The sequence below is a fragment of the Vulpes lagopus genome, chromosome 10 (assembly GCF_018345385.1).
Source record: "Vulpes lagopus strain Blue_001 chromosome 10, ASM1834538v1, whole genome shotgun sequence".
Taxonomy (NCBI): domain Eukaryota; kingdom Metazoa; phylum Chordata; class Mammalia; order Carnivora; family Canidae; genus Vulpes; species Vulpes lagopus.
This window is the reverse complement of record NC_054833.1, coordinates 38,864,457-38,885,162: the sequence shown is the minus strand read 5'-3', so window position 1 is coordinate 38,885,162 and position 20,706 is coordinate 38,864,457. Positions and strand designations below refer to the sequence as shown.

General features: G+C 51.5%; 1 protein-coding gene across 1 annotated transcript in view; it reads left to right on the top strand.

The window, feature by feature from the left end:
* Positions 1-20,706, top strand: part of SORL1 (sortilin related receptor 1) — a 154,401-nt gene that overhangs the window by 11,788 nt on the left and 121,907 nt on the right. The window contains exons 2-5 of the mRNA XM_041770729.1: positions 3,955-4,071; positions 11,448-11,573; positions 17,257-17,418; positions 18,800-18,867. Coding sequence (XP_041626663.1) covers positions 3,955-4,071; positions 11,448-11,573; positions 17,257-17,418; positions 18,800-18,867 — 473 coding nt within the window. The remainder of the gene's footprint in view (positions 1-3,954; positions 4,072-11,447; positions 11,574-17,256; positions 17,419-18,799; positions 18,868-20,706) is intronic.

Genomic DNA, 20,706 nt, shown 5'->3' with positions numbered 1-20,706 from the left:
GGTGGTGACGACTGTCGTGAGCTGGAAGTGGATGCCCGCCCGGAGCCTGTAGCCGTTCCTCCAGCCAGAGGGACCAGGGACCAGCGAGCAGGGACCGGGAGGCCTGTGGGGATGCCGTGGCTCTGCAGATGCCGTTGACAGTGCTTTGAAGGATTGCTTTGGCCGGAGACCTACTCCTCAGCCTGCCTCCTCTATGACTCATTCTGGCTGCATATTTTGGTAGCAGGAAAGATCGAGATGAGATGAACGAAGCATTTCTTAAGAGTGGGAGCTCTTAGGTATTAGATCAGCACTGCAGATGTATGATGTTCTTTACAGGTCACAGATACAGGCTTTTTTTTTTTTTTTAATTATTGAGATGAAATTCACGTGGCATTAACCCTGTTCGAGTGAACGATGGCGTGGCATGTGGTGCTTTCACAGTGTTCTGCAATCACGACCCCTGCCTAGATCCATCACTCTAAAATAAAACCCCAGACCTGTGAGATGATTACTCCCGATGTCCCTTGCCCCCCAGCCCCTGGCACCCACCAATCTGCTTTCTGTCTGGATTTACTTATTCTGGGTCTTCCATGTAAATGGGATCATGCAACACGGTGACCTTTTGTGTCTGGCTTCTCTCAGTAGCAGAGTGGTTTTGAGGTTTGTTCACGTGGTGGCATAGATCAGATCGTAGGGTTTTAACAACTCTCCCAAATACCTGAAGACAGCCTCTCCCCAAACTACTACCAGTCTGATCCCAGGGACTGCCAGTAGGAAAGGGAATGGACTAGATCCATCGCTCCCAGATAAGCTGCATTATGGACACCTGGAGCGTCTCTCTTAAAAATATGAGTTCCTGGGCCCCAGGCAGAGAAGGATCTGCGTCAGTAGGTCTGGGGTGATTCTGTTACCTGGGTTGGGGAGCCCCAGACTGGGTGACCCCCCCCAGGGCATTAATGACCTGCCTGCAAGCCTAGCCGAGGCTTCAGGTACCTCCCAGACACTATTGGTTGTTTATGGCGCAGTTTCTGTGCACGGGGATTTCTGTGGCATGCGATTTTTCTCTGCCTTTTGAGGGGAGGCATCGGGCCCCTGCCTGCTTGCTTTTATGGCTCCGATTAACTGGGTTTCATTTATCAAGCCCTTTTTTTTTTTTTTTTTAAGGTGTTTCACCAAGCCTGCCTTCGGCTTCCTTTGTAAGAAAGCCCTTGGACGTTCTGATGCTTGTCCTTTGCGCTGCCCTCACCCCTTCACCTCTGTTAGGATTGGTTGAGGGGCTTCATAAATCTCACGTCCTTTGAGGAGAAAGACTTCAGCAAGTAGCATTGAGACCTCTCTCCCACTCTCATCACCGGAGGCTTTGTAACCTGTTCAGAGCGTGATTTGATTGTCACCTGTCAGGGGGACTGTCCTGAGGTTGCCCGAGTGGAATACTCGGGGGGCTCTTTTATCCTAGACCCTAAGAACTCGGGCAGTTCTTCAGGTGATGAATCCTTTATCGTATCGATGTTTGCATATGTTCGCTATTTATCCCCCTCTGGTCCTAAGGGTGAGAATGTTTTTGGAGAGGAAAGACTTTTAGCCTGACTTCCTGAGGCACTTGTGCTATGGGGCTTCTGATTTGTAGATGCCTCTAGATTCTTCCCAGAGACGTGAGCTGGAGGGGGAGAGGTGGGAGGACAGGAAGGCTGGAGTAAGGCATCGTCAGCGGCTGGTGGAGATTCCCTTCGCTGCTTCTCCCCGGTAGCATCCTGGGTTACATGATTTCCTTATTTCTATTTTTCGTTTGTACTTCTCTCTTGATGGATGCGCACCTGGACTCCTCTCTGGGAACAAGAAGGAAATTTTTCTGAAAAACACCGGAGGCCTTTTTCTTTACAGAGGTCTCCTTTCAGATAGTTTTCCAAAAGCATTTGGATCCTGATCAAAATAAATGCAGGCACGTAAGAGCCGAAGCAGAGTAGTTAAGGATTAGCTCCTTTGTCGTCTTGTCTGCCAAGTTGGTGGCACAGGTGTTTCCCTTCTCCCTTATGACATCTGAGAGCACCCCAGGGAGGGGGTGGGGAACGTTAGGGCAGTGGGTGGCAGGGTGAGGAACAGAAAGGAGGTGTGGGGAGGGTTTTCTACTGCAGAGCCTCCATAGGCAGGCGGCTCAGAGGGCACGTCAGCTCAGGAGGTGAGGCCGGTAGGAGGATATGCAGGTGGGATTGTGCAGAGGCTACCCGGAGCCCAGAAGCTTGACGTCCTTCTGCATGTGCCCTGGACAGCTGAGGTTGGAGAGACTTCTCCCAGACACCACTCAGCAAGAGGGAGAGTGCACACTCCTGGTTTCTGGGGGGACTTTGTCCTGCTGCTGATGGCTAATAGCAGCGCTCGGAATTGTTAGTCTGGTCATCAGTTTGCTCTTCACACAGAGAGGGTGAAATGTTAGCTCAGGGCCTCTGAGATGCCAGCCCTCGAACTGTCCATCGATGTCGGGTGAAAGAGGAAAAAATAAAAGGAATGGAGTTGGCTTTTCATAAAGCAAAACTGTCTAAAAGAACCATTGTCTTTTATTCCGACATAGATCCTCATTCAGCTTTTGGTGTTAAATGATCCTTTCTCACAATAATAATGGTGGTTGTGGTGGTCCTATTGCTTAGGAGGACTAGCTGCGTAATGGACAGGTCCCAGAACTGGGCTCAGTGGTGTAAAGGTCTTCCTCTCAATTGGGAGGAGCTCAAAGCAAGTGTTACTGGTTAGGGGATGGCTTTCTTTTTCTTTCTTTCTTTCTTTCTTTTTAAGATTATATTTATTTATTCATTAGAGACACACACACACACACACACACACACAGATAGAGGCAGAGAGACACAGGCAGAGGGAAAAGCAGGCTCCATGCAGGGAACCTGATGTGGGACTCGATCCTGGGTCTCCAGGATCAGGCCCTGGGCCGAAGGCAGCACTAAATTGCTGAGCCACCTGGGCTGCCCAGGGATGGCTTTCTCACTGGGGATGGGGGGACCTTCCTTCTTGTGCGTTCTGCTCTCTCCTGGGACCCTGGAGACCTGAGTAGAGCCTGAGTTGGAGAAGAACTGGCAGGGGCTGGAGCTGGTTCCCACCTTCCCTCACGTTCGTGGACAGAACTCAGTCCCAGGCCACACCCACCGCAAGGCAGCCTGGGCATGAGTCTACTGGGTCCTCAGGGAGCCGAGGAAACCGGTCCAGAGAACAGCAGGTCAGGCTGTGACACAGTGGCTCTTTTGGTTATTGTCTTTACCTGGTGAAATAGACTTGGCCAACCAATCCTCTGTTGGCCTTTCTAATTTATTTTCATCTTGCCAGTTTACAAAATCCAGAAGTCTGGGAACGACTGTGAGCAATAATCCAAAGGTCATTTTCTGTGGCATCCTGGAAAGTATTTCCTTACTTGGGGCACTTCAAAACTAATGAAATAAAACTCTGCCCGTGATGTTTGTTTGTTTGTTTTTTTCCTTTTGTTCCTCCTTGTTAGGGGCTCGGGATGAGCCATGTCACCTGTCGGCCAGACAGAGCACCAGTTTGAACGGGGGTTTGAAAGCGTGTGGTCTTTCTGGCCTGTGCGCTTTTTCTGAATGAGGAAGATGTGTCACTGTTTTGGTTTTAAGCCTTGGGAGGTGCGCGTCCCATATACACATTATAGGGATGAAAATAACCAGCGATTGGTGATGCAAAAGACAAGAATAAAGTCATTGGTTATGCAGAGAGAGCCTGAGAAGATTTTTTGCAATCCATTTATATCCAAAATAGCGGGGAATTCGTGTTTCTTCTTGGGGAAGTTGTGTCTTGTGGAATCTGTGCTGGAGGAAAAATAGAGCACCCTGGCCCAATGCTCCAGATCTCAGAATCTTGGCTATTTCTGAGTGATGAGAGAGAGAGAGAGTCTTGCTTTGGAATATCATGGTCCTCACCCATCATGGGTCCTAACTCCTGTGTCGGTTTCATCTGTTTCAGGTGAGTCTGAATGACTCCCACAATCAGATGGTGGTACACTGGGCCGGAGAGAAAAGCAACGTGATCGTGGCCTTGGCGCGGGACAGCCTGGCACTGGCAAGACCCAGGAGCAGCGATGTAAGTACCGGGGTTGGTCTAGGCCTCCTGTGTGACGCCAGGATGCCCTCCTGGAATCTGGCAGGGTTATCATGCTAGCAAAAAAATAGCGGCTAATTGGAGAATGAATGGATACATCCAATGGGGTACATTCTACAAGGAAGAGGATCTGGAACATAATAAATACTCCTTGTTTGCTGAACAGAGGGTGGTGCAGTTTTGTGAGGAGATCCACGTGATGCATGATGACTTTTGTGAAGTGATAGGGTTTGATCTGGATCGTTGTGTTTGCAAGATGCCTGAAGCGCGTTCTGGGTAGATCTGCCCGGCTGCCTCAGAGACCCATGGGACCCCTTACAGTTGGGTGGTTTCTTGAATCTGATGCGGTCTTATTCTCACTTTTTTTCTTTTAAGATCTTATTTATTCACGAGAGACACAAGGAGAGGGAGAAGCAGGCTCCCTCCGGGGAGCCCGATGTGGGACTCAATCCCAGGACCCCGGGATCACAATCTGAGCCAAAGGCAGATGCTCAGCCACTGAGCCAACCAGGGGCCCCTATCCTCAATTTTCATGGTTGACCTTCTGTAGTGTTTAATAGTTTAGGTGCTTTGAAGATGTGAGACCAAGGGTCACAGACTCCAAGACCTGTGGGAAACCAGGTGGGTAGCGGCAGGGGAAGCTGCCTCCACATTCAAAGCAGTCTTTCTTCCACATAGGAAAGTGGTCTCTCCCATTCTTCTTGAGCTCTATGGCCTTCTGGGACAATGTGTCATTTTCCTGCTTTGGTGGAGATACAGGTTCAAGAAGCATTCACCTGTATGTAATTTGAGTGTGGTGATTCAGCCTGGTCTCTGTGTCCAGCAGACACTGGGAAGGAGAAGGGACTTTGATACTTGCGAGGGGCTGCTGTCCATCCTGACTCTGGTTGCCACATAGGGCCCAGTGGTGTCAGATCTGATTTCCAAGAGAAGCTCAGAGGTCTGGGTTTTTAGGTGAAAACTGCTGAGTCTTACCAGTTGGCAGCTAATATATAGTCTTTACAAATATCTGGTGAGCCAAGTACAATACGTACGAGGGCCAGAGCCGGTCCTTGGGTCCCAAGTGCGCAGCCCCTGCTCCAGACTTCCCCTTATGGGAAGAGGAACAGCCCCGGCCTTGGGTCAGGGACTGCTGTGGTGGCAGGGTGAAGCTGCGAGCAAGGACACACACTATAGAGCTTTGTTCATTCACTCTGCGCTCCGGCCAGAGGAAACCCCCTGGTGGATTTGCTAGCGTGGTCACATTGGCCTGAAGGACACACTTGGCGGTTCTTGGGTATGGATTTGGTCTCTGCGAGGTCCCTCTCCGTGTATCCGCTGTCTGGGTTGCCTGTGCTCTGAGGTGTGGGTGTTAGGAGGGAGCATGGGGGGCTGTTGACTAGTGGGTTCAGTGGGGCAGCCACAGGCAGAAGACAGTAGAAGAGCTACTATAATGCACAGCTTTGTCCAGTGTGGCCGCGGAGCAGGGGCTGGTGGGAAACCACTGTCACTGACAGCCAGTTTGGATGTAGTGCTCGGGAGCAGGGCTGGACTTATTTGAGGCAGTGGCTTTGGCCAATTTATTTATTTTTAAAGATTTTGTTTATTCATGAGAGACACAGAGAGAGAGAGAGAGGCAGAGACACAGGAAGAGGGAGAAGCAAGCTCCCTGCAAGAAGCCTGATGTGGAACTCGATCCCAGGACCCTGGGGTTACAAACTGAGCCAAAGCAGACACTCAACCACTGAGCCACCTAGGTGTCCGTTGGCTCATTTATAAATGCGATTAGTGCAAGCACAGGTGGCAGCATATGGATGCTGTTGGTCCCATGAGGTCCATAGGCACCTGTGTCTATACTCCTCAGCAGTCACAGCCTGTACACCCGTACATAGCTACCCTTTTTGAGCACAGGAAATTGCTGTGTGCCCTACTGTGTTGAGAAATCCACCTTAGATTTTCTTATACACTTAAAAAATTCTTTGTCTAGATAGTATATTTTTTTTTTTTATGAGACAGGTAAAAGGCCTTAACCACTATTTCATGGCTTTGCTGGACAAACAGGAGCCTCAAGACATTCAGTGTCCTGCCTGAGGTCACACAGTGTGGCTCATGAGAGCCGATCACGTGCCCACTGTGTGAGGGTGTCATGTTGCTGGCGTGACCCATGTGTCTGAGCCCTACATCCTGGGAGCCTCCTCAGGCCGGGGTGAACCAAGATGGTTGGTCTCCCCAGGTATTGCCAGTCTGCCCAAACCCCTTTCTCTGTCTAAATATTTGGATGTACCTAACTGAGGAGTCATTGAACATTTGTTGTGATACACCATTCTGTAATGAAATACACGATAAGATTACACAGAAAGGAAACGCCATGCTTGGAGATAATAGATGGGAGTGGCAGAGATTTCCCCCATCCGTACATAAGACGGGGATGGCAGCTAAAACAGAGATGGTCTGATGTGAAAAAGTTAACACAAAAATAAATTATGACTCAGAGGCCGGAGTTGGTGGTGCCGGCGTAGTAGCAATCCCGCTTTTCTTGAAGGAGGACTCAGAGCATGGTTCCTAAGGCCCCATCAGCAGTCCAGAAGGGAAGAGACCTGTGTAAGTGAGGAACTCTCTGCGAGTTGGAGAATGGCCAAGTCATGCATATTCAGTGTATAAGAAAGGGGATGGATCTGGAAACTGGAATCCCGGAAGGTTTGCTTTTCAAAAGAAAAAAAATGAATAATGTCCTGATGAACTCGTTGCAAGTCTGATTCCATGAGGAATGGCAACTGCATTCCGAAAAGAATGCCATCTTTTCCTTCTGCTAAGTCTGGCAGATGAAAGGAGACATCTACTGAAAGGAGACAGTAGGTGTTGTTTATCTCGATCCTACCCATGTCTTTGTTTCTGCCCTCTCCTGACATAGTTTGCAAGGTACTCAGGTGCAACATAATTGGCCAAGGAGCTCTCCAGAGATGGTGTCCACGGGAAGACCAGACCCAAACCAGGGAAGGCTTCAGGAATGGTAGGACTCGCTGCCTTTGCACCCAGAGTGGCGTGACGTTATGATTGATGCCTCCCTGCCTGCCCCCCAGGATCGACCGGGGAGCAGGGCCAGTACTTGCTAGCTTGCTAACAGGGCGGAACTGGGTAGCCCGTGGAGCTGGTGTCTGGCTGAGCTCTGGCTCTGAAATCACAATGCCTGGGGTTGAATCCTGGCTCTGCTGTTCATTAGCAGTCTGACCTTGAGCCAAGTCATTAACCTTCTGTTGGTCTTCTCATCTGTCAGTGAGATGGTGCTTATAAAACCTTGCTCCCCAAAGTATGGTCTGTGGATCAGCAGCCAGGGGTGTTTCTGGGAGCTGGTTAGAAAGGCTGAATCTCAGGCTCTTCTCCAGATGCCCTGAGTCTGCATTTTGACCTACGTTGCGCTGGATGACTTGTAGGCATATTACTGATTTTTTTTTTTAAGATTTTATTTATTCATGAGACACACACACACACACACAGAGAGGCAGAGACACAGGCAGAGGGAGAAGCAGGCTCCCTGTGAGGAACCTGATGTGGGACTTGATCCCAGGACCCTGGGATCACAACCTGAGCAGAAGGCAGATGCTCAACCACTGAGCCACCCAGGTGCCCTGGGTATTGCAGTTTGAGAAGCACTGGTGTGAAGGACTCAGAACGGGGCCAGATAAGGACAGGTTTCCATACATTTCAACCCTTCTTTCCTTCCTCCCCGTATCTGCTGTCCCTTCTGCCATTTCCCCTCCTTGCTTCTCTTCCTTCTTGTTATTATTACACTGTATTAAAATACAGGATAAAGAATTTAAAACCACTCATCTGGGGGTACCTGGGTAGCTCAGTGGTTGAGCACCTGCCTTCAGTTCAGGACGTGATCCCAGGGTCCTGGGATTGAGTCCCACTTCGGGCCCCCGCAGGAAGCCTGCTTCTCCCTCTGCCTGTGTCTCTGCCCCTCAATCTCTGTGTCTCTCATGAATAAATAAAATCTTTAAAGAAAAACTCACTCACATGGAAGGGCCAACTTTATAGGTGAGTCCGTGATGTAAGTAGCTACTCCAAACTAGCTAGTGACTAGTTAGTGACTCCTCCTATTCTTTAGGGAGTAAGTAGTGTCTTAGAGAAGTCGGAGAGGACTGCTCAGTGCAAAAACCTGTGCCCAGACGAGGAAAAACACTAATGGAATCAGAAAATGAGCAAGTATAGGATGTTTGCCTAGATTCCCCTGGAGATCATAGTGGGCAATGAGCCAGCAACCTAGTGCTCCCTGGGGACTGAAGCACCACACCTGGGGTGCAGTGTGGAGGCCATGAGGCCGTCAGCCCACCTGGCATTGTCTGAGCAGGGTGGATAGCTGTGCACAGCCCTGAACTTGGTGTTTGCCGTATGGAGCTTAGGATCTAGGTTAATCCAATAAAAATAAGAATTATGAGGACAGGATAAAAATATGCGTTAGGATTGTTTGGCCTGGGAAGAGAAGGGAGGTTGATGAGTCGTTTACAAGAGTCTTGAGGCATAGGATGGACCCCTGCATGCCTGCTCTGAACTTCTATTACGTGTAAGTCCTAAAGGGATGGGGATCATTTACGGGTGCGTATTAAGGGACAGCTTTTTGAGAGTGAGGACTGTTGCATCTCTGAGTGTGAGTGTGGCTGAGAATCTCAGGAAGGATCTGTGTTGTGTTAAAGTTCATGTCGTGCCCCTTCTTTCCTGCACTCCTTCCACTGCCTGGCCTGGAGACCCAGTATATATGATCTTCCCTTTTACCAGAGCAGCATACGTCTGTACAAGAGAGCATTCTCCCAGAAGGGTGACTTGGCAAGAGTGGGAAGACAAAGGGGCCAGGGACTTGAACCCATTATCTTTTGTCACTTCCTAGCCGTATGACCTTGGGATGCTCATTAACTTCTCTGAGTCTTGGTTTTACCATCTCTTACCTGGAAATAATTCATTCACTCACTCACTCACTGATTTCATTCACGTCACTCTCTTTTTGTTCATCTATGGGATACATTCATTTACGTTGCTCTGTGGTTTATAAATGATGTTTAATTCTGGAAATCTTCACTGAGTAGGTGCGATGTTCTGGGTACCTCGAGGGAGGCAAAGACAAGTCTAGCTCAAAGAATTTTTAAAGATGAAGAGCAATGATATATATATTGAAAAATCCTATGGTAATACGATTTATTACCACATTTGTGCTTCTGAGGAGGTAACTCATAGTGGATTATCCATTTGGGGATGTTGGAGCGGGAGGGGGCCCAGTTTCCCTTTTGAGAAGCCATTAGTTCACTACATGCGATCTCTGAACCTAGCAGGGACTCTCAGTGTCCATTCTGGGCCAGGAGAATGGATGCCAGAAGGTACCACTTTGTCTTTTTACCCACTCAAATCATCTGTAACTTCTTAACCGGCTGCATTTCTGAAGCTGGATGGCAGCCCCTTCCTGCGTGCTTGGCCGTTGGGAACACACGCAGTGTGTAAGCACGAGCGTTTGTAATGGGGTCCCTTCCACTCTGGCCCCGACATTGGCAGAGGCACTATCTGTGCTCTTCTAACCTTGACATCTAATAAAGACTAATGCCCTGCATATGTTCTCCATTCCCTCTGGACCTGCCCTGTGTGGTTCATTGTTTGCAAGGATTCTTGTTTACAAACATTTGTACATTTACAGCATGTGTGAAGGCCACGTCTTTGTATATCTGGTGTTTAGCCCGGCCCCCGGCTTGTGACAAACCCTTAAAATGTGCTTGCTATTGGGCAGCCCGGGTGGCTCAGCGGTTTAGTGCCGCCTTCAGCCCAGGGCCTGATCCTGGAGACTTGGGATCGAGTCCCACGTCGGGCTCCCTGCATGGAGCCTGCTTCTCCCTCTGCCTATGTCTCTGCCTCTCTCTCTCTCTCTCTGTGTCTCTCATGAATAAATAAGTAAAATCTTTTAAAAAAAAATGTGCTTGCTGTTGCATCAATGGGCATTGGCGGTGCTGCCTTTTCTGGGTTTCGTCCAGCTGTTCCTATTCTTGTTGGAATTCACCTGTCCTTTCTTTAGAACTTACCTCCATCCTAAGTATCATTAATATTCTCTTCATCCATCAGGCTTGTTTTTAATCCGCTGATTATGTTAATTGCACGTTGACTTAGGTGGTAAGTCCAGGTGCAAAATACCTGATGGCTTCTATCCCGCCATCTATTACCTGAGGTCTAAGTGATGGCTTTGGGATTTCTGGCTTTGGAGGCAGGCAGCCTGGATCACAGCTCCATGCCGTTCCTCCCCTTCTCTGTTACTCTGGCAAGAAATGAATCCCACAAGCCCCCTGCTGCCTTACCTGTAAAGTGATTTTAATAACTTCATTTGCTGCCACGCAGGGCTGTGGGGAGAGCTACCTGAGATGGCTCCCACGGAGGGAGCGGCACGGTATCTGGCACCTGGGAAGCACTCAGGGAGCGACAGTTACTCCTATGCACCGTGGTTACCAGGTAGCCAGAGGCCCAGAAGCAGGAGAGCAGCAGTGCTTGCCGGCAGGTGCCCGGCTGTGGCTGTCCTCCCGTGTTGTAGTGTCCGTGCTGGAGCAGGGGGTCTCGTACCTACACATTTAACCTCCGTGCTTTTTTTTTTTTTTAAAGATTTTATTGATTTATTCATGAGAGACAGAGAGAGAGAGAGAGGCAGGCAGAGAGGCGGAGAGGCAGAGACACAGGCAGAGGGAGAAGCAGGCTCCATGCAGGGAGCCTGACACGGGACTCGATCCGGGGTCTTCAGGATCAGGCCTTGGGCCGAAGGCGGTGCTGAACTGCTGAGCCACCCGGGCTGCCCAACCTCCGTGCTTATTTGATCTCTCCACGCTTTCTTTCTCATCCCTCGGGCTTCTCCGGGGAGGCTGGGGAGGGTTTTCTTGCTCATCTTCTGCTGTGCTGTAGGAACAGAATGTCCCAGCAGAGGGGTGAAGAATTAGATTACCTTTTGGGGATATTTCAACAGGTGGCAAAACAAGTTCCTGGTCCCTGCCCCGTCCTGTCTGCCCCTGGATGTAGTGTGTTAGGCACTGAACTCAGCCGCGGGGAGGAGGTCATGGTCGCTGCCATCCGTGGGTGCTCCCCCTCTGCCCCCGCCAGCCAGGGGGCATCTTGGCCTCAGAAGGGAGCCTGTGGATTGCAGGCTCCTTGCCCCCACAAGCTTGGGGCGGGCGCGGCTGGAGAGGTGCCCTGCCTCCCCTTGGCGCATCCTCTCTCCTCACCGGTCGCGTCCTGACACCAGGGACCTAGCGGGAGCCACGTGCGGGACCCAGGGCTGGACATGCACAGGTGGGGGCAGAGCCGCAGCTCTTCAGCCTCATTCCTCACCAGCCCTTCTTCGCCCTCTCCTCCTCCCAATCCAGGTGTATGTGTCTTACGACTACGGAAAATCATTCAAGAGAATTTCCGAGAAGTTGAACTTCGGCGAGGGAAACAGCAGCGAAGCGGTGATCGCCCAGTTCTACCACAGCCCCGCGGACAACAAGCGCGTAAGGAGGCGGGCCCGCCCGCCGTGACGTCATGGGGCTGCACCCCAGGGTGATCGCCCTGCTCAGGGGGCACCGGGAGAGGCAGCGTGCCCCGTAGCCAGGGGCTGTTTTTCTGCTGTCCTGGGAGTTTGGCAGGACACGGTTCTCAGGGCGGAGCTGGGTACCGGCCGGGCAGGATTTCTGGGCAGTGTCAGGCTGAAGCACAGGAAACCCTCAAGTGGTGGACTGCCCGACTCACAGGTGGGAGAAATGGGACCCAGGTCTACTGGGCCCCTCACCGCCACCATCCAGTGCAGATCTTCCAGGGTGCCTGCCCAATGCCCGGTTTTGTTGGCATCACCAGTGCCTGTGTGTATGCACGCGTGTGTGCACTCCCTCCCTCCAGCCCCTAACGGTATAGGAAAGAAGACCAAGGCCAGGGGGCACATACTGCTGTGCCTCTTGACTTGTTTTCCCAGCTGGCTGGCCTGGCTTTGTCTCTGCAGTAGAACCCGGCCAGTTTGATTTGGAGGAAGCATTGATTCGAGATTGCCCTGGGCCTCCGGAGAGGTGGAGGGAGAGGTGGAGGGGGAGGCGGACGTGGATGCCGGGAGGGCAGGAACCAGGCAGCCTGCAAGGCTGGGTAGCTTTAGCTTGCAGAGTTGTATTTGATTGCTTTCTTTGCCACTCTGGTGGGCCGTAGCACGCTCAGGAAGCCCTGAGATGAGGGTAGCTGCTGCTCGTGGCTCATCTGTGGCTCATCCGGCAAGGAACAAGATCCACAGGGTCCTCTGGCCAGGTGCCCCCCCCCCCCCCCCCCACCACCCCAAGCACTGGCTTCTCAGGTTGCCTGTATTCAAAATATTTAGCCACTGGAATGGCACTGACCAATCAGAGCAGACCCCGTCTGGAGGGAGCTGGGTCCTGAAGGCCACCCTGCCTGGCCAGGCATTAACCTTTTAGTTGCTGGATTGTGAACAGGCCTTGGGGAAGGGGCTGGGCCACGTGGTCCTTTGGAGAGGCCCCTTCTAGGTTTCAAGGAAGCAGCTATTTACTAATGGGTATAGAAGCAATTGTTTTCTGGTATTTGTTTGTTTGTTTTTAACTAGAGCAGCAGTTAGGTACAGCTCCCCTCTTACCTAACTCACTCCACGATGAAAAGCAAGAAAGAGGTGTGGGAGGGAATTGACTCTGTAGACAAGACTGCCAGCCCTCTGTACCGCCCCTCCCACTGTACTTGGTCAGGCAGGCCGGCACTTGGGGCTCCCAGAGTTGGGTGAGGTCCTGCTGCCCGCTTTGCTCTTGGCTTCTGAGAGGTGAGGATCCCTGCCTCAGGGTCCAGCCTGCTGTCTGGCTTTGCCACCTCTCCCAGGGCTCAGATCTGTACACTCCCTGCCTCCAGGAAGCAAATCACACTCTGATTACTCACCTTGTCAGGATGGTACCTGTTGATTATTATTACCATTGTCTTTACACATTGTCTCAGAGCTAATTCTTACTGCATCTGTGGCTTTGGAACCATCCCATGGTCCGTCTGGAATCTTCCTTTTCAGCTCCATCTGCCCTGTCCTCACCTCCTACCACAAGGGCACAGATGTCTGCAAGCAGGTCCCGACTTCCTTCCTGCTTGTCATGGGTTGTGGTGAGCAGCTGCTAGGCCCACACACATGTCTGAATAGTCAGAAGACAGGAAAGATGATGTTTTGGGCTTGCAGAGCAGGTGGGGTGCAGGGGGAGCAGGGCTTTTGGAGTATGAGGTCTGGAGAAGGAGCAGGCCAGGGGCCAGGGTGCTGGGACAAGCAAGACGAGCACGCCAGGGGTGGTTGTCAAGGAGTTGGGGGTACTAGAAGGGCCAGGTATGCCTGCAGCCTGGGTCCCTCTATGTGGGAGGTGGTGCATTTTGGGCTTCACATGGGAGAGACGGACATGCTTTGGCGTCGGTGAGGAGATGGAAGCGGAGCTGCCTTCTTGGAGAACCTAGTGACAGGTGGAGCGCAGGCCTGGAGCAGGCTGAGTGGGGTTGGAGACGCAGCGTTCTCTGCTGAGTTTCTAGTTCCCCAAAGAAGGGCGTTACCCCTCCCTAACTTCTCAGGAAGGAAACCGTGACTCTTACTGTGCCAGTTACTTCTGTTACGTTTGCCTTTGTCCTTTGGAAGGCGCATTGCCTCACCAGACCTACCACTTCCTGAGAAACTTCACACAGGCCGGGTGCCTTGCCGTCAACACCGCCAGGGTGCTGGGCTCAGGCACATCCCCCATGTGAAGATGTTGGGGGTGCTGTCAAGGAGAGTGGTTTGAGATGGTCGAAATGACCGTTAGCAGCTGCTTAGAAAGGTGAGGATGTCATGCAAGGGCCACGTGGAAATCTGAGGGGATGTGTGCCTGTGGAAGGAGAAGGGAAGTGCTGGTTAGGCAAGCAGCTCTGGTCCAGTGGTTTTCTTTGCAATGGAGATGGAGTGGCTCTGGGGTCATGTGAGTGTTTGGGTCTATTTTCGCACCTGCTGGCAGCCCCACTTCCTTCTTCTCAGCCTTGTGTGCTGCCTCCCTGAAGCAGTGCGCGGCCCTGGCCACCTGGCAGTGCTGCCAGCCCCACAGTGCACCCGAGGTCAGCCATGCAGTACGTCTGGGCTCCTTACAAAAGGTCCCAGAGTGTGTGCAGCCAGGCTTCCCAGCCTTGAGAAGTGGTTCCCCCCACCCCCCCAGCCTTCGTTTTCACCTTCTGGAGGTATATTCCTTCATTGCCTCCTCTGTCCTTCCTCTTGTCTTCATGCCCACTCAGACCTGGAGAGAATCGCTTAGGCTAACGTGGAGGTGCGTTCTGTAGCTTATTTTAGGTTTCTGGAGGTATCAGTATTTTAAGAGGAAACATCGTGTGAAGCCAAAAGCTGGAATATTCAGTGATTGCAAACAGGGTGGGAGAGATGGGGGTGTTTGAGGACACTTCTGAAATCACAGTCTAGGAAGTCACCTGAGGGGTCAGCTCTGCTGGCAAATCTGTGGGGCTGGCCTGGAGTAGCCTGGACAGGCAGGCAGTCTAGGGACCTAAGGGCAGAGTGGGACCTGCTGGATCTCCTGTTACGTGCACTTCCTATTATGTAACAGCCGGGCCTGACCGAGGACTGGGGATTAAGAGGTTGATCAGAGGAGTAAAGACTTCACGGGGTACTTGGGGTTGGAAATGGAGCTTCGAGGATGGGCGTGATTCCTGTAGCTGAGCAGAGCTGGTGGTGTCCTCGACGGGGAGAAGGCCGTGGGCGAGAGACTTCAGGGTGCCAGCATGGGGTTTCTGTGCAGGCAGCGCGGAGTCTCCTTTCTTGGGTGGAGGGTTTGCGCTGAGGTGTTCCGAGTTACCAGGCAGGCCCCCAGCTGAAGATGGAGGAGTTTGCTTTCTCAAAACCTCCAGGACTGTTGGGAGCTGTGGAAGGGTCTTTGAGTAGGGGACTTGCTATAAATAGAGTCTCCTAGGGGGGATCCCTGGGTGGCTCAGCAGTTGAGCTCTGCCTTTGGCCCAGGGCATGATCCTGGAGTCCCAGGATCGAGTCCCGCATCGGGCTCCCTGCATGGAGCCTGCTTCTCCCTCTGCCTGTGTCTCTGCCTCTCTCTGGGTCTCTCCTGAATAAGTAAAATCTTTAAAAAAAAAAAAAAATAGAGTCTCTTAGGGAAGCATGTGCCCTGGTAAGATTCAGGGTGGATTAGAGAGGGCTCAGCAAGTAATGAGGGGGGTGGGTCATGGAATATAGATAATAAAGTTGCCCAGTGACTCAGCCAGACCTTGTGTCACCCTCTGAATGTTCTACACCCTGCCAAGCCCTGGAAGGCACAAGATGGACTGGAAGCCCAGCGCCTGGCTCCAGTTTGTTCGTGGGCCCCAGCAGGGAGTGGGCCGTACTGGTGGCACTGGGGATAAACAGGAGAGCAGAGATCATGAAAAGGAAAACATAACTGGGTGTGTGGCTGGGGGGAGTGGGGCCGAGGCAAGACAGTGGCCTGAAAACCCAGCTCGCATTGTGAGAACTCAGGCCGGGAGCAGGTGGGTGGCATGTGGAGAACTAGGGACCTGGCCGGAGGGCCTTGGAGGACTCAGTTCTGGCCATGCTGAAGCTTCTTGGCGCATCAGAGGGGGCATGCCGAGGAGGGCAGAAGTCAGGGTTCGACTGGGCGGTGGGGAGCTGATGAAGGCAGGGAAGGAGCCAGAGGAGAGGTCCAGGGCAGGGTGGTCAGGTGTGGGGCAGGGAGGCCTGGCAGGAGACGGTGTGGCAGGAGGGCCAGGGGAGGGAGCTGCCACCCAGGCTTGGGGGGGGGGGGGTGGGGAGAAGAGGCACCTGACTGAGCCCAGGGGCGTGGTGTGATCCCTAGTGGTGTGATCCCTAAGCGTTACATTCAGGAAATCCTGCCTCTTTCTTTGTTGGAGGAAGAGAAGAAAGGATTGGTGAAGCATTAAGGGGTGGGCTCTGACCCAGCCGACATCGCCCTAGATGCTGCCTCCTGGGTCACCGTGGCCACTTGACCTCTAGATGCTTCAGTGTCCTCATTAGTAAAGGAGGATAACACTCTACCTAACGCGCTGACTGGCTGCATGTACCAGAGGGCGAAATGAGCTAAGCCATGCGCAGGTCATCCACTCACATGCTATGTGTCCTAAGAAGTGTTCCTGACGCATCTGTTCTCTTTAAATAAACTCTACACCCAACATGGGGCTCGAACTCATGACTCCGAGATCAGGAGTCCCAGGCTCCACCTTTTGAGTCAGCCGGGCGCCCCTGTTCTGGACGCATTTGGCCGTGATCACGAACGATGTGATGATAATTTCTATACCTGTCTTACGTGATTTTTAGATACTCAAATGTGAGACCCTTAGAAGCCATGAAATAGATTTCTGGAGAAATCTTTTCACACTGAGAGCACTCCCTTCCCTAGGCACATTTGTTAAGTTGAATGGCCTTGGCCCTGGTTCCCCTGGAGAACTCCTGAGGTTGGCAGTCACTCTGCAGTCACACTGGTCCAGAGCCTAAGTAAGGTGAAGCCCCTGCTCGCCAGGGCTCTCCCTGCTGGGCCCACAGCGAGTCGGCCGGCCCTGCTGGCAGCTTGGTCCTCAGAGCTGCCCTGTCACCTGGCTGGCTCATCTTCCTAGATGGGAGTGGTTGTAGGGATTTCCCTGGAAAGACATGCCCCGTAGGTGCCCAGGGGATGGAGAGAGAGAAGCAGTCTGGTCTGTGTGCAATTTGTTTTTAATATTTATTTATTCATGAAAGACACACAGAGAGAGGCAGAGACATAGGCAGAGGGAGAAGCGGGCTCCCTGTGGGGACCCTGATGCGGGACTCGATCCAGGGACCCCGGGATCATGACTTGAGCCAAAGGCAGATGCTCAACTACTAAGTCACCCAGGTGTGGGCAGCCAGTCTGAAGAGGGGGACTTCTCTGTCCTAGCTACCAATAGCCAGCCACCCTCAGGTTGTACCTGAATGACTTGCTGGAGCGTGAGAATGGCCAGGTCAGTTGAAAGGAAAAAAATAGAGAGGCTTGTCTCGCTTTGTTACCCGATTAAAGGGGAGCCTGTCCTGCACCCCCTCTTTCCCTGAGCCTTGCTTGGTGTGCACAAGGAGATGGAGAGGAAACTGTGTTGAGTCCCCGCGGCGGGGGCCAGAGTGTTGGGCGGCCTTGGCCAGGTCCCGCTCTGAGCTCACCTGTTTTTCTCTTGCAGTACATCTTTGCAGACGCTTATGCCCAGTACCTCTGGATCACCTTTGACTTCTGCAACACCCTCCAAGGCTTTTCCATCCCGTTCCGGGCAGCCGATCTCCTTCTGCATAGCAAGGCCTCCGACCTCCTCCTGGGCTTTGACAGGTCTCACCCCAACAAGCAGGTAAGAGAGCTCCTGGAACACAGTCAGGTGCGGCTTCTCGAGTTTTCTGTTCTGGCCCTGTGGATTAGGTGTCCTTTGGGTGACCTCCCCAGCCCCTCCCTCCTCCTCTCCCCAGCTTTGCCTTTGTACTATTTCACTTCCCAGGGCTGGGGAAAACTATCTCCCCGGCGTGCTCAGTCTGCGTCCCGGCCAGGGGTGCCATGCCAAACGCTCGCTAGGCCCTGTTAGTTAAACATCATACTCTTCTCAGCGTAGATGTGCCTTTGTGGGTTTTTGGGTGAGTTGGCGGGGGTGGGGTACATCGAAGCTCTGGAAATTAATCCGAGAGAGCCAGCTAAAGAAATCTGGAGTCTGAGCTCTGCTGGGACCTCTTACTGAGTTTCTGTTCTACGTTTCCCGTCTTCCACCTTCAACACGCTGCTTTTGTACCATTTATTTGAACTTGCCATTAACTTTAATTTTTTTCCTCTGTGTGTGTGTGCATATAATATAAATGTGTGTATTTTTCTCCTTAAATTTGGATTTAGAGGAATGCGAGATGGGGAGAGAGCCCAAGTAGGATTTATATCTCAAGGTTGAAACTTGGCAAATGGATACTGTTGGTCTGATATAATCCCATGAAACCCGTAGACCCTGTAGGATCGGGTTAACTGAGTTTTGAGCGGTTGGCTCAGAGGAACCCTGGAACATTTCTTTTTCTTTGCAGGTTGTTTAACCAAAACATGATCTGTTTCCCTTTACATGCCTGAGGGAGGAACCCAAGTATGGAGTGGGTCGGTTTACCAGTGTAGGTGGATTCATGTTGTTTTTGGTCTTCTGGCGCTTAGTACATGGTCACCAGGGCTAGAGGAACTCTCAGGTGATGTGTCTGGAAACTCAGGGGCTGTGGCGGAGATCGGCAAGTCAGTCACTCGTGGCCTTATGCTTCGTATTCAGGCAATGCCCCCTGGTGCTCTTTGCCTCTGCGCTTAGCCAGCGTCCTGTCTGTTCACCTTTGATCACCGTGGCCCATTAACAGGTTTTTCAGGACGCCGTTTCCCACGAAAGAAAGTAGAGTGTCATCCTTTTGTTTTTACTATCCATGAGGGCTAATCTTGAGAGGACTGTAATTTCTGATGATCCGTAAATGGAAGACAAGACCCATTTTTCCTTGCCATCATTCCTGAGGCCTTTGTAACCATGGAGAGGGACATGAGGGTGGGAATCTGGCCTTCCCTCCCTGCCGTTGTTGGCGTTTGGAGGGACTGAGCTGGCCTTGGCAACCTCCGGGCCTGTCTTCACGGATAGTGTGTTATCTACGGCGGGGGTTTGATGGCCAGGCCGTCTGGGCTGTGCCTGCCTCTTGCATCCTCATCCCGTCATGTCCTTTTGGTCTTTGCAGCTGTGGAAGTCTGACGACTTTGGCCAGACCTGGATCCTGATTCAGGAACACGTGAAGTCCTTTTCTTGGTAAGTCATCTACTTCCTGAAGAGGTTTGAATTACATAATCGCCTTTCTTTGGTTGTGGCTCCTTCGTGGAGGACAGACCTGCCCCCACCTGAAATGTGGAGTGTGTGGTTCAGGAAAGGCATGTTCCAGACCTGGGCAGTAGGGCTTCAGGTACGACACACTCACCGTGCAGGGTGGTGGGGGATGAGACAGGAAGGTTATTTGTGAGAGAAGTGACAGAGCTTTTGCATTTTTCAATCCATCAGGGAACCCAGGGGAATCTCGAAGCACTTGCATGGATTTGAATTTCTAAAGACCTTCACTCTTCGAGCATGATAACAAAAGTGGGGATTTTTCTCTGTATAAAATTTATTCACTTGTTCATTCATAACGTTATTTTTTGGGAGGATGTCTGCTGAATATAAAACATGCTAGATGCTTTAGGGTAGAAGTTGAATAATTTATGGATCTAGTTATTAAGGAGACTGCAGCTTAGGTGGTAAGAAATGACATTTTGTGCATGTAACACTCATCATGAAAGCAGCACAGATTGCACGGACATAGCGGGAGAAGCCAGAGGAGGGACATAGTCTTTCCAGATGGGAGGACTGCACACAGCTCCACAGAGGTGGCTGCCGTTGAGCCAGGACGTATCCGAGGGGCGTGGAGGTGTGCAGGGCAGGGATTGCAGACAGGAACAGAATGGCCAAAGGCAGAGACCAGGCACCATGGCACTTGGGTGGAGAACACACAGTCTTACTTCTGGACAGTGTGTTGGGTGAAGTTTGGGAAGGGACGTCAGGATCTGAATCTGCAGTGCTCAGTAAAGGAATCTGGACCGAATTGTGAAAGCAGTGAGGAGCCACTGAAGGGTTTTGAGAAGGAGAGCTAAATCCACAGGGCTGTACTTGAGGACGCACAGTGGTCTCTAGGCTACTTGCTTCTCATCTTTCGTGGTTACGGGTTGCAGTATGGGATCTGAGAAGGTGCATTCGTACCTGTGTGGACGGATGTGCAGAACAGATGCCTGGGAGCGGACGTGCTGGGCCGGCAGGTCATTTAGCCCGGTCACACTCAGCCCGGTCACACTTCCAAATTGATTCTTGACCTTCCCTGCCCCCAGTCAGCTGCCCCTGGAATCTTCCCCATTTCCTTTCTAGTTGCTCAGGCCAAGAGCTGGGAGTCATCGCTGATTTCACGTTTGTTTCATGCTTCAGTTTCCACCTGTCAGGAAATCCTGTTGTCTCTATATTCGATTTATATCCAGGATCTGCGACTCAGCTACAGCTTTACTCCAAGCCATCATTGTCACTCATTAGTTCGTGGCGGTCTTTCTGCTACTACTTCTGTCTTTCTACAATAAATTCTCATACGTGGCCAGGTTGATCTTCCTAAAAACAGGTCAGATCATGCTGTTCCTCTCTTTGCCTTGAACACTCTAATATGTGCCATCACTACTCTCAGATTAATGCCAAGCACATTCCTACCACAGGGCCTTTGCGCTTGCTTTTTCCCCTACCGAGACTGCTCTTCTTCAAGATATACTTATTGTGTACTCCCTTACCTTATTCAAATAACACTTTCTAAATGAGGCCTATCTTTAGGATCGTATTAAAATTGTAACTACTCCCTGTGCCCTGATCTGTTCTTTTTTTGTATAACACTTACCACATTCTAATATGGGATTATTATGCTTACTGTTTGTCTTTCTCTCCCTCTCTCTTTTGAAAAGATTTTCTTTATTTATTTGACAGAGAGAGAGAGAGCACAAGCAGAGGGAGTGACAGAAGGACAGGGAGAAGCAGGCTCCCCGCTGAGCAGGGAGCCTGATGTGGGGCTCGATTCCAGGACCCTGGGGT